General features: G+C 42.6%; 1 protein-coding gene across 1 annotated transcript in view; it reads left to right on the plus strand.

Moving 5' to 3' along the window:
• The window catches only part of LOC115203418 (ADAMTS-like protein 3), a 189,669-nt gene that overhangs the window by 121,918 nt on the left and 51,535 nt on the right, over positions 1-16,216 (plus strand). Inside the window, exon 7 of the mRNA XM_029768103.1 lies at positions 8,060-8,186. Coding sequence (XP_029623963.1) covers positions 8,060-8,186 — 127 coding nt within the window. The remainder of the gene's footprint in view (positions 1-8,059; positions 8,187-16,216) is intronic.

Below are 16,216 nucleotides of genomic sequence, written 5' to 3' on the forward strand. Positions count from 1 at the left end.
TGAACACGATGGGATCCAGCCAGACTGGTTACTGTAATGAACACATACAGGATCCAGCCAGACTGGTTACTGTAATGAACACGATGGGATCCAGCCAGACTGGTTACTGTAATGAACACATACAGGATCCAGCCAGACTGGTTCCTGTAATGAACACATACAGGATCCAGCCAGACTGGTTACTGTAATGAACACGATGGGATCCAGCCAGACTGGTTACTGTAATGAACACGATGGGATCCAGCCAGACTGGTTACTGTAATGAACACGATGGGATCCAGCCAGACTGGTTACTGTAATGAACACATACAGGATCCAGCCAGACTGGTTACTGTAATGAACACATACAGGATCCAGCCAGACTGGTTACTGTAATGAACACATACAGGATCCAGCCAGACTGGTTACTGTAATGAACACGATGGGATCCAGCCAGACTGGTTACTGTAATGAACACATACAGGATCCAGCCAGACTGGTTACTGTAATGAACACATACAGGATCCAGCCAGACTGGTTACTGTAATGAACACGATGGGATCCAGCCAGACTGGTTACTGTAATGAACACGATGGGATCCAGCCAGACTGGTTACTGTAATGAACACATACAGGATCCAGCCAGACTGGTTACTGTAATGAACACATACAGGATCCAGCCAGACTGGTTACTGTAATGAACACGATGGGATCCAGCCAGACTGGTTACTGTAATGAACACGATGGGATCCAGCCAGACTGGTTACTGTAATGAACACATACAGGATCCAGCCAGACTGGTTACTGTAATGAACACGATGATTCCAGCCAGACTGGTTACTGTAATGAACACGATGGGATCCAGCCAGACTGGTTACTGTAATGAACACGATGGGATCCAGCCAGACTGGTTACTGTAATGAACACGATGGGATCCAGCCAGACTGGTTACTGTAATGAACACATACAGGATCCAGCCAGACTGGTTACTGTAATGAACACATACAGGATCCAGCCAGACTGGTTACTGTAATGAACACATACAGGATCCAGCCAGACTGGCTACTGTAATGAACACGATGGGATCCAGCCAGACTGGTTACTGTAATGAACACATACAGGATCCAGCCAGACTGGTTACTGTAATGAACACATACAGGATCCAGCCAGACTGGTTACTGTAATGAACACATACAGGATCCAGCCAGACTGGTTACTGTAATGAACACATACAGGATCCAGCCAGACTGGTTACTGTAATGAACACGATGGGATCCAGCCAGACTGGTTACTGTAATGAACACATACAGGATCCAGCCAGACTGGTTACTGTAATGAACACATACAGGATCCAGCCAGACTGGTTACTGTAATGAACACATACAGGATCCAGCCAGACTGGTTACTGTAATGAACACATACAGGATCCAGCCAGACTGGTTACTGTAATGAACACATACAGGATCCAGCCAGACTGGTTACTGTAATGAACACGATGGGATCCAGCCAGACTGGTTACTGTAATGAACACATACAGGATCCAGCCAGACTGGTTACTGTAATGAACACATACAGGATCCAGCCAGACTGGTTACTGTAATGAACACGATGGGATCCAGCCAGACTGGTTACTGTAATGAACACATACAGGATCCAGCCAGACTGGTTACTGTAATGAACACATACAGGATCCAGCCAGACTGGTTACTGTAATGAACACGATGGGATCCAGCCAGACTGGTTACTGTAATGAACACATACAGGATCCAGCCAGACTGGTTACTGTAATGAACACGATGGGATCCAGCCAGACTGGTTACTGTAATGAACACGATGGGATCCAGCCAGACTGGTTACTGTAATGAACACATACAGGATCCAGCCAGACTGGTTACTGTAATGAACACGATGGGATCCAGCCAGACTGGTTACTGTAACGAACACATACAGGATCCAGCCAGACTGGTTACTGTAATGAACACGATGGGATCCAGCCAGACTGGTTACTGTAATGAACACATACAGGATCCAGCCAGACTGGTTACTGTAATGAACACGATGGGATCCAGCCAGACTGGTTACTGTAATGAACACATACAGGATCCAGCCAGACTGGTTACTGTAATGAACACATACAGGATCCAGCCAGACTGGTTACTGTAATGAACACATACAGGATCCAGCCAGACTGGTTACTGAAATGAACACGATGGGATCCAGCCAGACTGGTTACTGTAATGAACACATACAGGATCCAGCCAGACTGGTTACTGTAATGAACACGATGGGATCCAGCCAGACTGGTTACTGTAATGAACACGATGGGAGACAGACAGCTGGTTACTGTAATGAACACATACAGGATCCAGCCAGACTGGCTACTGTAATGAACACATACAGGATCCAGCCAGACTGGTTACTGTAATGAACACATACAGGATCCAGCCAGACTGGTTACTGTAATGAACACATACAGGATCCAGCCAGACTGGTTACTGTAATGAACACGATGGGATGAATTTATAGATGTTAATAATATAGCCTACAGTGGTGACTGTCCTCACTTTATTTACATACATTACTCTGTCTCTCTCTCACTCTCTGTCTCTCTCTTCTCTCTCTCTCTGTCTCTCTCTGTCTCTCTGTTTCTCTCTCTGGCTCTCTCTCTCTATGTCTCCCTGTCTCCCTCTGTCATGCAAGGAAACATACAGGGGTTCATATGAGCTGGGCCAGCCAGACTGGTTACTGAAATGAACACATACAGGATCCAGCCAGACTGGTTACTGTAATGAACACATACAGGATCCAGCCAGACTGGTTACTGTAATGAACACGATGGGATCCAGCCAGACTGGTTACTGTAATGAACACATACAGGATCCAGCCAGACTGGTTACTGTAATGAACACATACAGGATCCAGCCAGACTGGTTACTGTAATGAACACATACAGGATCCAGCCAGACTGATTACTGTAATGAACACATACAGGATCCAGCCAGACTGGTTACTGTAATGAACACATACAGGATCCAGCCAGACTGGTTACTGTAATGAACACGATGGGATCCAGCCAGACTGGTTACTGTAATGAACACATACAGGATCCAGCCAGACTGGTTACTGTAATGAACACGATGGGATCCAGCCAGACTGGTTACTGTAATGAACACATACAGGATCCAGCCAGACTGGTTACTGTAATGAACACATACAGGATCCAGCCAGACTGGTTACTGTAATGAACACATACAGGATCCAGCCAGACTGGTTACTGTAATGAACACGATGGGATCCAGCCAGACTGGTTCCTGTAATGAACACATACAGGATCCAGCCAGACTGGCTACTGTAATGAACACGATGGGATCCAGCCAGACTGGCTACTGTAATGAACACATACAGGATCCAGCCAGACTGGTTACTGTAATGAACACGAGGGGATCCAGCCAGACTGGTTACTGTAATGAACACGATGGGATCCAGCCAGACTGGTTACTGTAATGAACACATACAGGATCCAGCCAGACTGGTTACTGTAATGAACACGATGGGATCCAGCCAGACTGGTTACTGTAATGAACACATACAGGATCCAGCCAGACTGGTTACTGTAATGAACACATACTGGTTACTGTAATGAACACATACAGGATCCAGCCAGACTGGTTACTGTAATGAACACGATGGGATCCAGCCAGACTGGTTACTGTAATGAACACATACAGGATCCAGCCAGACTGGTTACTGTAATGAGCACGATGGGATCCAGCCAGACTGGTTACTGTAATGAACACGATGGGATCCAGCCAGACTGGTTACTGTAATGAACACATACAGGATCCAGCCAGACTGGTTACTGTAATGAACACGATGGGATCCAGCCAGACAGGTTACTGTAATGAACACATACAGGATCCAGCCAGACTGGTTACTGTAATGAACACATACAGGATCCAGCCAGACTGGTTACTGTAATGAACACGATGGGATCCAGCCAGACTGGTTACTGTAATGAACACATACAGGATCCAGCCAGACTGGTTACTGTAATGAACACGATGGGATCCAGCCAGACTGGTTACTGTAATGAACACGATGGGATCCAGCCAGACTGGTTACTGTAATGAACACATACAGGATCCAGCCAGACTGGTTACTGTAATGAAGACGATGGGATCCAGCCAGACTGGTTACTGTAACGAACACATACAGGATCCAGCCAGACTGGTTACTGTAATGAACACATACAGGATCCAGCCAGACTGGTTACTGTAATGAACACGATGGGATCCAGCCAGACTGGTTACTGTAATGAACACATGCAGGATCCAGCCAGACTGGCTACTGTAATGAACACATACAGGATCCAGCCAGACTGGTTACTGTAATGAACACGATGGGATCCAGCCAGACTGGTTACTGTAATGAACACATACAGGATCCAGCCAGACTGGTTACTGTAATGAACACATACAGGATCCAGCCAGACTGGTTACTGTAATGAACACGATGGGATCCAGCCAGACTGGTTACTGTAATGAACACGATGGGATCCAGCCAGACTGGTTACTGTAATGAACACATACAGGATCCAGCCAGACTGGTTACTGTAATGAACACGATGGGATCCAGCCAGACTGGTTACTGTAATGAACACATACAGGATCCAGCCAGACTGGTTACTGTAATGAACACATACAGGATCCAGCCAGACTGGTTACTGTAATGAACACGATGGGATCCAGCCAGACTGGTTACTGTAATGAACACGATGGGAGACAGACAGCTGGTTACTGTAATGAACACATACAGGATCCAGCCAGACTGGCTACTGTAATGAACACATACAGGATCCAGCCAGACTGGTTACTGTAATGAACACATACAGGATCCAGCCAGACTGGTTACTGTAATGAACACATACAGGATCCAGCCAGACTGGTTACTGTAATGAACACGATGGGATGAATTTATAGATGTTAATAATATAGCCTACAGTGGTGACTGTCCTCACTTTATTTACATACATTACTCTGTCTCTCTCTCACTCTCTGTCTCTCTCTTCTCTCTCTCTCTGTCTCTCTCTGTCTCTCTGTTTCTCTCTCTGGCTCTCTCTCTCTATGTCTCCCTGTCTCCCTCTGTCATGCAAGGAAACATACAGGGGTTCATATGAGCTGGGCCAGCCAGACTGGTTACTGAAATGAACACATACAGGATCCAGCCAGACTGGTTACTGTAATGAACACGATGGGATCCAGCCAGACTGGTTACTGTAATGAACACATACAGGATCCAGCCAGACTGGTTACTGTAATGAACACGATGGGATCCAGCTAGACTGGTTACTGTAATGAACACGATGGGATCCAGCCAGACTGGTTACTGTAATGAACACATACAGGATCCAGCCAGACTGGTTACTGTAATGAACACATACAGGATCCAGCCAGACTGGTTACTGTAATGAACACGATGGGATCCAGCCAGACTGGTTACTGTAATGAACACATACAGGATCCAGCCAGACTGGTTACTGTAATGAACACGATGGGATCCAGCCAGACTGGTTACTGTAATGAACACATACAGGATCCAGCCAGACTGGTTCCTGTAATGAACACATACAGGATCCAGCCAGACTGGTTACTGTAATGAACACGATGGGATCCAGCCAGACTGGTTACTGTAATGAACACGATGGGATCCAGCCAGACTGGTTACTGTAATGAACACGATGGGATCCAGCCAGACTGGTTACTGTAATGAACACATACAGGATCCAGCCAGACTGGTTACTGTAATGAACACATACAGGATCCAGCCAGACTGGTTACTGTAATGAACACATACAGGATCCAGCCAGACTGGTTACTGTAATGAACACGATGGGATCCAGCCAGACTGGTTACTGTAATGAACACATACAGGATCCAGCCAGACTGGTTACTGTAATGAACACATACAGGATCCAGCCAGACTGGTTACTGTAATGAACACGATGGGATCCAGCCAGACTGGTTACTGTAATGAACACGATGGGATCCAGCCAGACTGGTTACTGTAATGAACACATACAGGATCCAGCCAGACTGGTTACTGTAATGAACACATACAGGATCCAGCCAGACTGGTTACTGTAATGAACACGATGGGATCCAGCCAGACTGGTTACTGTAATGAACACGATGGGATCCAGCCAGACTGGTTACTGTAATGAACACATACAGGATCCAGCCAGACTGGTTACTGTAATGAACACGATGATTCCAGCCAGACTGGTTACTGTAATGAACACGATGGGATCCAGCCAGACTGGTTACTGTAATGAACACGATGGGATCCAGCCAGACTGGTTACTGTAATGAACACGATGGGATCCAGCCAGACTGGTTACTGTAATGAACACATACAGGATCCAGCCAGACTGGTTACTGTAATGAACACATACAGGATCCAGCCAGACTGGTTACTGTAATGAACACATACAGGATCCAGCCAGACTGGCTACTGTAATGAACACGATGGGATCCAGCCAGACTGGTTACTGTAATGAACACATACAGGATCCAGCCAGACTGGTTACTGTAATGAACACATACAGGATCCAGCCAGACTGGTTACTGTAATGAACACATACAGGATCCAGCCAGACTGGTTACTGTAATGAACACATACAGGATCCAGCCAGACTGGTTACTGTAATGAACACGATGGGATCCAGCCAGACTGGTTACTGTAATGAACACATACAGGATCCAGCCAGACTGGTTACTGTAATGAACACATACAGGATCCAGCCAGACTGGTTACTGTAATGAACACATACAGGATCCAGCCAGACTGGTTACTGTAATGAACACATACAGGATCCAGCCAGACTGGTTACTGTAATGAACACATACAGGATCCAGCCAGACTGGTTACTGTAATGAACACGATGGGATCCAGCCAGACTGGTTACTGTAATGAACACATACAGGATCCAGCCAGACTGGTTACTGTAATGAACACATACAGGATCCAGCCAGACTGGTTACTGTAATGAACACGATGGGATCCAGCCAGACTGGTTACTGTAATAAACACATACAGGATCCAGCCAGACTGGTTACTGTGATGAACACATACAGGATTCTGCCAGACTGGTTACTGTAATGAACACGATGGGATGAATTTATAGATGTTAATAATATAGCCTACAGTGATGACTGTCCTCACTTTATTTACATACATTACTCTGTCTCTCTCTCGCTCTCTGTCTCTCTCTTCTCTTTCTCTCTGTCTCTCTCTGTCTCTCTGTTTCTCTCTCTGGCTCTCTCTCTTTATGTCTCTCTGTCTCCCTCTGCCATGCAAGGAAACATACAGGGGTTCATATGAGCTGGGCCTTCCATAAGCCATCCACACAGATGGTACACACTTCACTGCTGTCTGAACTCCATCACACAACCTTCAAACATACAGTAGCACTGTACAGTAGTCTACCTAGTTCTGAGTCACAACCAATTCTAACTGGGTGTCTAGTTCTGGGCTGTTGGAACTACTGTTTTGTCTATCTAGAGGGGTCAAGACCTGGTCTTGGTCACATGCTGAGGTGAATCTGAAAGGCAAGTCAAAGTTCCAGTAGCGATGAGAACATGGCGTAGCAGGCTGTGAGGAATAGAATAGACAGCAGGCTGAAATAGAACTGGGTTTAACACGTGACAGAATGGGGCCAGTCCTCTACCTTCCAATGTTTATTTATTAATGATGAGAGCATGGATGGAGCGTTGAGCTGGGAAATTAAACTGAATTCCTGAAAGGAGAAACATGTGTGTGTGTGTGTGGGGGGGGCGGGGGGGGGGGGGGTACAGTGTGTCCATCTCACTCTCACTTTTCCTATACCTCTCTTGTAACCACCCTCCACTCTCTGTCCCTCTGCCTCCTTCCCTCCCTCATCCCCTCTCTATCCAAATCAAATCAAATTGTATTGGTCACATACACATATTTAGCAGACGTTATTGTGGGTGTAGCGAAATGCTAAACCAAATCCCTCTCCCCCTCTCTCTTTCTCACCTCTCTATCCATATTTGTGTTGGCAGGAGGTGGGTTGTGACAGACAGCTGGGCAGCGGTGCCAGGGAAGACAACTGTGGTGTGTGTGCCGGCGCCGGTTCTACTTGTCGGCTGGTCCGGGGCCAGGCGCTGCCTCACGTCTCACCGGAAGAACGTAGGTACACAACAAGCTCGGCAATGCCTGAAAAAATACTCTTCCCTCTCTAAGCTGACCTTACTTCTGCCCTGTATCAATATCTTTACACACAGAGGTTGTGAACACACTCTCTGTTGAAAAGACATTATCGTCTCTCTCCCTTGTTTGCCTATGGCCCTAGGTAAACATCATCTCTCTTCATCTCTCTCCCCCAACCAGGTTTACAACTGCTGTGGAAATACACTCTAGTCTCCCTCGCTCTCATCTTTTTCCAGGCCCATATAAATATCCCTCACCAACAAGGTTCACAATGCTTGTTAAAATACACTCTTTCTCCTTCTTTTCTCTGGCCATCAATATAGTATCGCCCCCAACAAGGTTTGTGAACCCTTGTGGAAATACACCAGTCCAACCCGTCCCTTACGGTTCTATCAAAATATCTCTCCCCACTTGTCAGGTGTTGGTACTGTACCTGCCCTGGTCCTCACACCTCTCTCTGGCCCTCAATCCATCAAGTCCTGAGCCCTGTCTCAGGTCTGGTCTGGGTTAGTGTTCTGTCTCAGGTCTGGGTTTATGTTCTGTCCCAGGTCTGGTCTGGGTTAGTGTTCTGTCTCAGGTCTGGGTTAGTGTTCTGTCTCAGGTCTGGGTTAGTGTTCTGTCCCAGGTCTGGTCTGGGTTAGTGTTCTGTCCCAGGTCTGGGTTTATGTTCTGTCCAAGGTCTGGTCTGGGTTAGTGTTCTGTCTCAGGTCTAGCCTGGGTTACTGTTCTGTGTCATGTCTGGTCTGGGTCAGTGTTCTGTCCCAGGTCTGGTCTGGGTCAGTGTTCTATTCCAGGTCTGGTCTGGGTTAGTGTTCTATTCCAGGTCTGGTCTGGGTTAGTGTTCTGTCCCAGGTCTGGTCTGGGTTAGTGTTCTGTCCCAGGTCTGGTCTGGGTTAGTGTTCTGTCCCAGGTCTGGTCTGGGTTAGTGTTCTGTCCGAGGTCTGGTCTGGGTTAGTGTTCTGTCCAAGGTCTGGTCTGGGTTAGTGTCCTGTCCCAGGTCTGGTCTGGGTTAGTGTTCTGTCCGAGGTCTGGTCTGGGTTAGTGTTCTGTCCGAGGTCTGGTCTGGGTTAGTGTTCTGTCCGAGGTCTGGTCTGGGGTAGTGTTCTGTCCCAGGTCTGGTCTGGGTTAGTGTTCTGTCCGAGGTCTGGCTTTGGTTAATGATCTGTCTCAGGTCTGGCTGGATAAGTGTTATGGCCCACACAGTTTATTTATCAAAGCTGGGATACTACTAGGCCATCTGGCTTAGACTGTCCACAGATGGAGCTATCCAGTGTACGCTTCAAAATGGAGGCAGATTTTTTTGTGTGGGCTTTTCCTAAAATTTTATGTGTAGAGATTAAAATCATGACTGCATTTTGGCTGTCACTATTATGTTTTTTCTGACGTGATAACTGCATTCTTGTTTGCTTGGAGGTGGTTAGGGACATTAAATACCATGCAAAATGGCAATGTTTTTACTAGAAAAATGTGTGGTTTGTGAATTAAATTAAATTACTGCATTCCAGTCTGCCAAGCACTGGTTTACTGTAAACAGGACTGCGTTCCATGTTTCAAAGAGTTGAGAAATGTTGACTTGAAGGTCGGCCTTTTCCTGGTAAATTGTTGGCTATTGTAGTCAGCTTCATGGAATACACTACAGGAGTATTTTAGGTCTTGGTGAAATCAAACTTTGAAAAGGTTTCCATTCATTTTGGAATGAGGCATATAGCTGGATTTACACAATAGATGGCATGGGACATCTCAACATCTCAACATTACTACTTTTGAGTTGTAAAAAACATCTGACAAACTAACATTTTGTTAAGATGATCTATTTCCCGTACAGCTTAGCATTTCCACACGTCTTTAAAGGTTAATTAAGTAGATATTGGCCCCAAAAGTATTTGCGTACTCAATTTATTGGCCTTCCAGCTGAGGTATTGTATCACATTCCTCAAATGAACTTGGTTTGGCATGCGCTGGAGAGTGGAAATGAACATGGCTCGCTCCCTGAAAAAGCATTGGTATTAGAAATAACATCAAGTGACCATGTAAATATTTAGATCTGTCTTTTAATTGTTGGTGGGTGTTTACAGTATCTGTCACATACCTATAGCACTGGCAAACGGGAGTTTGTAGTGTCTGACTCAACTATAATCCAAGGTGGCACTGCATCCCAGTGCTAGAGGCGTCACTACAGACCCTGGTTTGATCCCGGGCTATCCCAACCAGCCATGATTGGTAGTCCCATAGGCCGGTGCGCAATTGGCCCAGCATCGTCCGGGTTAGGGTTTGGCCAGGGTAGGCCGTCATTGTACAATAATAATTTGTACTTAACTGACTTGCCTAGTTAAATGAAGGTAAAACATTGTAAAAAAAAAAAAAACTTTGGGAGCAAATTGGAAACTCCAGAACGTACTGCAGTATTGTGATGTGATTGTATGAGCTCAAAGTAGTTGAACTAACAGTGACATTGGGAATGTACTGTACATTTAGTTGAACTAACAGTGACATTGGGAATGTACTGTACATTTAGTTGAACTAACAGTGACATTGGGTATGTACTGTACATTTAGTTGAACTAACAGTGACATTGGGAATGTACTGTACATTTAGTTGAACTAACAGTGACATTGGGAATGTACTATACATTTAGTTGAACTAACAGTGACATTGGGAATGTACTGTACATTTAGTTGAACTAACAGTGACATTGGGTATGTACTGTACATTTAGTTGAACTAACAGTGACATTGGGTATGTACTGTACATTTAGTTGAACTAACAGTGACATTGGGTATGTACTGTACATTTAGTTGAACTAACAGTGACATTGGGTATGTACTGTACATTTAGTTGAACTAACAGTGACATTGGGTATGTACTGTACATTTAGTTGAACTAACAGTGACATTGGGTATGTACTGTACATTTAGTTGAACTAACAGTGGCATTGGGTATGTACTGTACATTTAGTTGAACTAACAGTGACATTGGGTATGTACTGTACATTTAATTGAACTAACAGTGACATTGGGTATGTACTGTACATTTAGTTGAACTAACAGTGACATTGGGTATGTACTGTACATTTAGTTGAACTAACAGTGACATTGGGTATGTACTGTACATTTAGTTGAACTAACAGTGACATTGGGAATGTACTGTACATTTAGTTGAACTAACAGTGACATTGGGTATGTACTGTACATTTAGTTGAACTAACAGTGACATTGGGTATGTACTGTACATTTAGTTGAACTAACAGTGACATTGGGTATGTACTGTACATTTAGTTGAACTAACAGTGACATTGGGTATGTACTGTACATTTAGTTGAACTAACAATGACATTGGGTATGTACTGTACATTTAGTTGAACTAACAGTGACATTGGGTATGTACTGTACATTTAGTTGAACTAACAGTGACATTGGGTATGTACTGTACATTTAGTTGAACTAACAGTGACATTGGGTATGTACTGTACATTTAGTTGAACTAACAGTGACATTGGGTATGTACTGTACATTTAGTTGAACTAACAGTGGCATTGGGTATGTACTGTACATTTAGTTGAACTAACAGTGACATTGGGTATGTACTGTACATTTAATTGAACTAACAGTGACATTGGGTATGTACTGTACATTTAGTTGAACTAACAGTGACATTGGGTATGTACTGTACATTTAGTTGAACTAACAGTGACATTGGGTATGTACTGTACATTTAGTTGAACTAACAGTGACATTGGGAATGTACTGTACATTTAGTTGAACTAACAGTGACATTGGGTATGTACTGTACATTTAGTTGAACTAACAGTGACATTGGGTATGTACTGTACATTTAGTTGAACTAACAGTGACATTGGGTATGTACTGTACATTTAGTTGAACTAACGGTGACATTGGGTATGTACTGTACATTTAGTTGAACTAACAGTGACATTGGGTATGTACTGTACATTTAGTTGAACTAACAGTGACATTGGGTATGTACTGTACATTTAGTTGAACTAACGGTGACATTGGGTTGGGTTCTCAAATGACTGTCTCGCCTGGTTCAGGCGAGACAGAGTTCAGTGTGTCAAATTGGAGGGCCTGGGTTCATTTCTCGGGGCGACTGTCTTCTCTGTATACATCAATGATGTCGCTCTTGCTGCTGGTGATTCTCTGATCCACCTCTACGCAGACGACTCCATTCTGTATACTTCTGGCTCTTCTTTGGACACTGTGTTAACTAACCTCCAGACGAGCTTCAATGCCATACAACTCTCCTTCCGTGGCCTCCAACTGCTCTTAAATGCAAGTAAAACTAAATGCATGCTCTTCAACCGATCGCTGCCCGCACCTGCCCGCCTGTCCAACATCACTACTCTGGACGGTTCTGACCTAGAATACATGGACAACTACAAATACCTAGGTGTCTGGCTAGACTGTAAACTCTCCTTCCAGACTCACATTAAGCATCTCCAATCCAAAATTAAATCTAGAATCGGCTTCCTATTTCGCAAAAAAGCATCCTTCACTCATGCTGCCAAACATACCCTTGTAAAACTGACTATCCTACCGATCCTTGACTTCGGCGATGTCATTTACAAAATAGCTTCCAACACTCTACTCAACAAATTGGATGCAGTCTATCACAGTGCCATCCATTTTGTCACCAAAGCCCCAAATACTACCCACCACTGCGACCTGTATGCTCTCGTTGGCTGGCCCTCGCTTCATATTCGTCGCCAAACCCACTGGCTCCAGGCCATCTATAAGTCTTTGCTAGGTAAAGCCCTGCCTTATCTCAGCTCACTGGTCACCATAGCAGCACCCACCCGTAGCATGCGCTGCAGCAGGTATATTTCACTGGTCATCCCCAAAACCAATTCCTCCTTTGGCCACCTTTCCTTCCAGTTCTCTGTTGACAATAACTGGAACGAACTGCAAAAATCACTGGAAGCTGGAAACTTATATCTCCCTCACTAACTTTAAGCACCAGCTGTCAGAGCAGCTCACAGATCACTACACCTGTACATAGCCCATCTGTAAATAGCCCATTTGCCCAGCTCCTTTGCACCCCAGTATCTCTACTTGCACATTCATTTTCTGCACATCAACAACTCCAGTGTTTAATTGCCATATTGTAATTATTTCGCCACTATGGCCTATTTATTGCCTTACCTCCCTTATCTTACCTCATTTGCACACACTGTCTATAGACTTTTTCTATTGTATTATTGACAGTATGTTTGTTTATTCCATGTGTAACTCTATGTTGTTGTTTGTGTCGCACTTTGCTTTATCTTGGCCAGGTCGCAGTTGTAATTGAGAACTTGTTCTCAACTAGCATACCTGGTTAAATAAAGGTGAAATAAAAATAAAAAAATTATTGGGTGTGTATTGTACATTTAGTTGAACTAACAGTGATCGTGTAGCCCAAACGCGTCAGGTTTTAAACGGTGTTTCCATTGAACATGCCACAGAAATAAAGGCATTTTAATGAATGATATGAAGAGTGCGTTGGTCCTCCTTTCTTTTTGAGACTAACAGTGACATTGGGTTTGTACTGTACAGTACAGCTGTAGATGCCTGGGATTATTCAGCATATTTAGGAGGGAAAACACTGCATTCTATTGAACTATGGCATAGTATTTCCAGTTTACCTCAAAATAAAATATCTATAAATTTTAGACACCCAAGACATGTTATCAGGGTTAGTAGTTTTCTAACTAATTTAATATGGATGTCCAAGACACATTATCAGGGTGAGTAGTTTTCTAACTAATTTAATATGGATGTCCAAGACATGTTATCAGGGTTAGTAGTTTTCTAACTAATTTAATATGGATGTCCAAGACATGTTATCAGGGTTAGTAGTTTTCTAACTATTTTAATATGGATGTCCAAGTCCTGTTATCAGGGTTAGTAGTTTTCTAACTAATTTAATATGGATGTCCAAGACATGTTATCAGGGTTAGTAGTTTTCTAACTAATTTAATATGGATGTCCAAGACATGTTATCAGGGTTAGTAGTTTTCTAACTAATTTAATATGGATGTCCAAGACATGTTATCAGGGTTAGTAGTTTTCTAACTAATTTAATATGGATGTCCAAGACATGTTATCAGGGTTAGTAGTTTTCTAACTAATTTAATATCGATGTCCAAGACATGTTATCAGGGTTAGTAGTTTTCTAACTAATTTAATATGGATGTCCAAGACATGTTATCAGGGTTAGTAGTTTTCTAACTAATTTAATAGGGATGTCCAAGACATGTTATCAGGGTTAGTAGTTTTCTAACTAATTTAATATGGATGTCCAAGACATGTTATCAGGGTTAGTAGTTTTCTAACTAATTTAATATGGACGTCCAAGACATGTTATCAGGGTTAGTAGTTTTCTAACTAATTTAATATGGACGTCCAAGACATGTTATCAAGGTTAGTAGTTTTCTAACTAATTTAATATGGACGTCCAAGACACGTTATCAGGGTTAGTAGTTTTCTAACTAATTTAATATGGATTTCCAAGACATGTTATCAGGGTTAGTAGTTTTCTAACTAATTTAATATGGATGTCCAAGACATGTTATCAGGGTTAGTAGTTTTCTAACTAATTTAATATGGATGTCCAAGACATGTTATCAGGGTTAGTAGTTTTCTAACTAATTTAATATGGATGTCCAAGACATGTTATCAGGGTTAGTAGTTTTCTAACTAATTTAATATGGATGTCCAAGACACATTATCAGGGTTAGTAGTTTTCTAACTAATTTAATATGGATGTCCAAGACATGTTATCAGGGTTAGTAGTTTTCTAACTAATTTAATATGGATGTCCAAGACATGTTATCAGGGTTAGTAGTTTTCTAACTAATTTAATATGGATGTCCAAGACATGTTATCAGGGTTAGTAGTTTTCTAACTAATTTAATATGGATGTCCAAGACATGTTATCAGGGTTAGTAGTTTTCTAACTAATTTAATATGGATGTCCAAGACATGTTATCAGGGTTAGTAGTTTTCTAAATAATTTAATATGGATGTCCAAGACATGTTATCAGGGTGAGTAGTTTTCGAACTAATTTAATATGGATGTCCAAGACATGTTATCAGGGTTAGATGTTTTCTAACTAATTTATTATGGATGTCCAAGACATGTTATCAGGGTTAGTAGTTTTCTAACTATTTTAATATGGATGTCCAAGACATGTTATCAGGGTTAGTAGTTTTCTAACTAATTTAATATGGATGTCCAAGACATGTTATCAGGGTTAGTAGTTTTCTAACTAATTTAATATGGATGTCCAAGACATGTTATCAGGGTTAGTAGTTTTCTAACTAATTTAATATGGATGTCCAAGACATGTTATCAGGGTTAGTAGTTTTCTAACTAATTTAATATGGATGTCCAAGACATGTTATCAGGGTTAGTAGTTTTCTAACTAATTTAATATGGATGTCCAAGACATGTTATCAGGGTTAGTAGTTTTCTAACTATTTTAATATGGATGTCCAAGACATGTTATCAGGGTTAGTAGTTTTCTAACTAATTTAATATGGATGTCCAAGACACGTTATCAGGGTTAGTAGTTTTCTAACTAATTTAATATGTATGTCCAAGACATGTTATCAGGGTTAGTAGTTTTCTAACTAATTTAATATGGATGTCCAAGACATGTTATAAGGGTTAGTAGTTTTCTAACTAATTTAATATGGATGTCCAAGACATGTTATCATTGTTAGATGTTTTCTAACTAACTTAATATGGATGTCCAAGACATGTTATCAGGGTTAGTAGTTTTCTAAGTAATTTAATATGGATGTCCAAGACATGTTATCAGGGTTAGTAGTTTTCTAACTAATTTAATATGGATGTCCAAGACATGTTATCAGGGTTAGTAGTTTTCTAACTAATTTAATATGGATGTCCAAGACATGTTATCAGGGTTAGTAGTTTTCTAACTAATTTAATATGGATGTCCAAGACATGTTATCAGGGTTAGTAGTTTTCTAACTAATTTAATATGG

The sequence above is a fragment of the Salmo trutta genome, chromosome 12, assembly GCF_901001165.1.
Source record: "Salmo trutta chromosome 12, fSalTru1.1, whole genome shotgun sequence".
NCBI lineage: Eukaryota > Metazoa > Chordata > Actinopteri > Salmoniformes > Salmonidae > Salmo > Salmo trutta.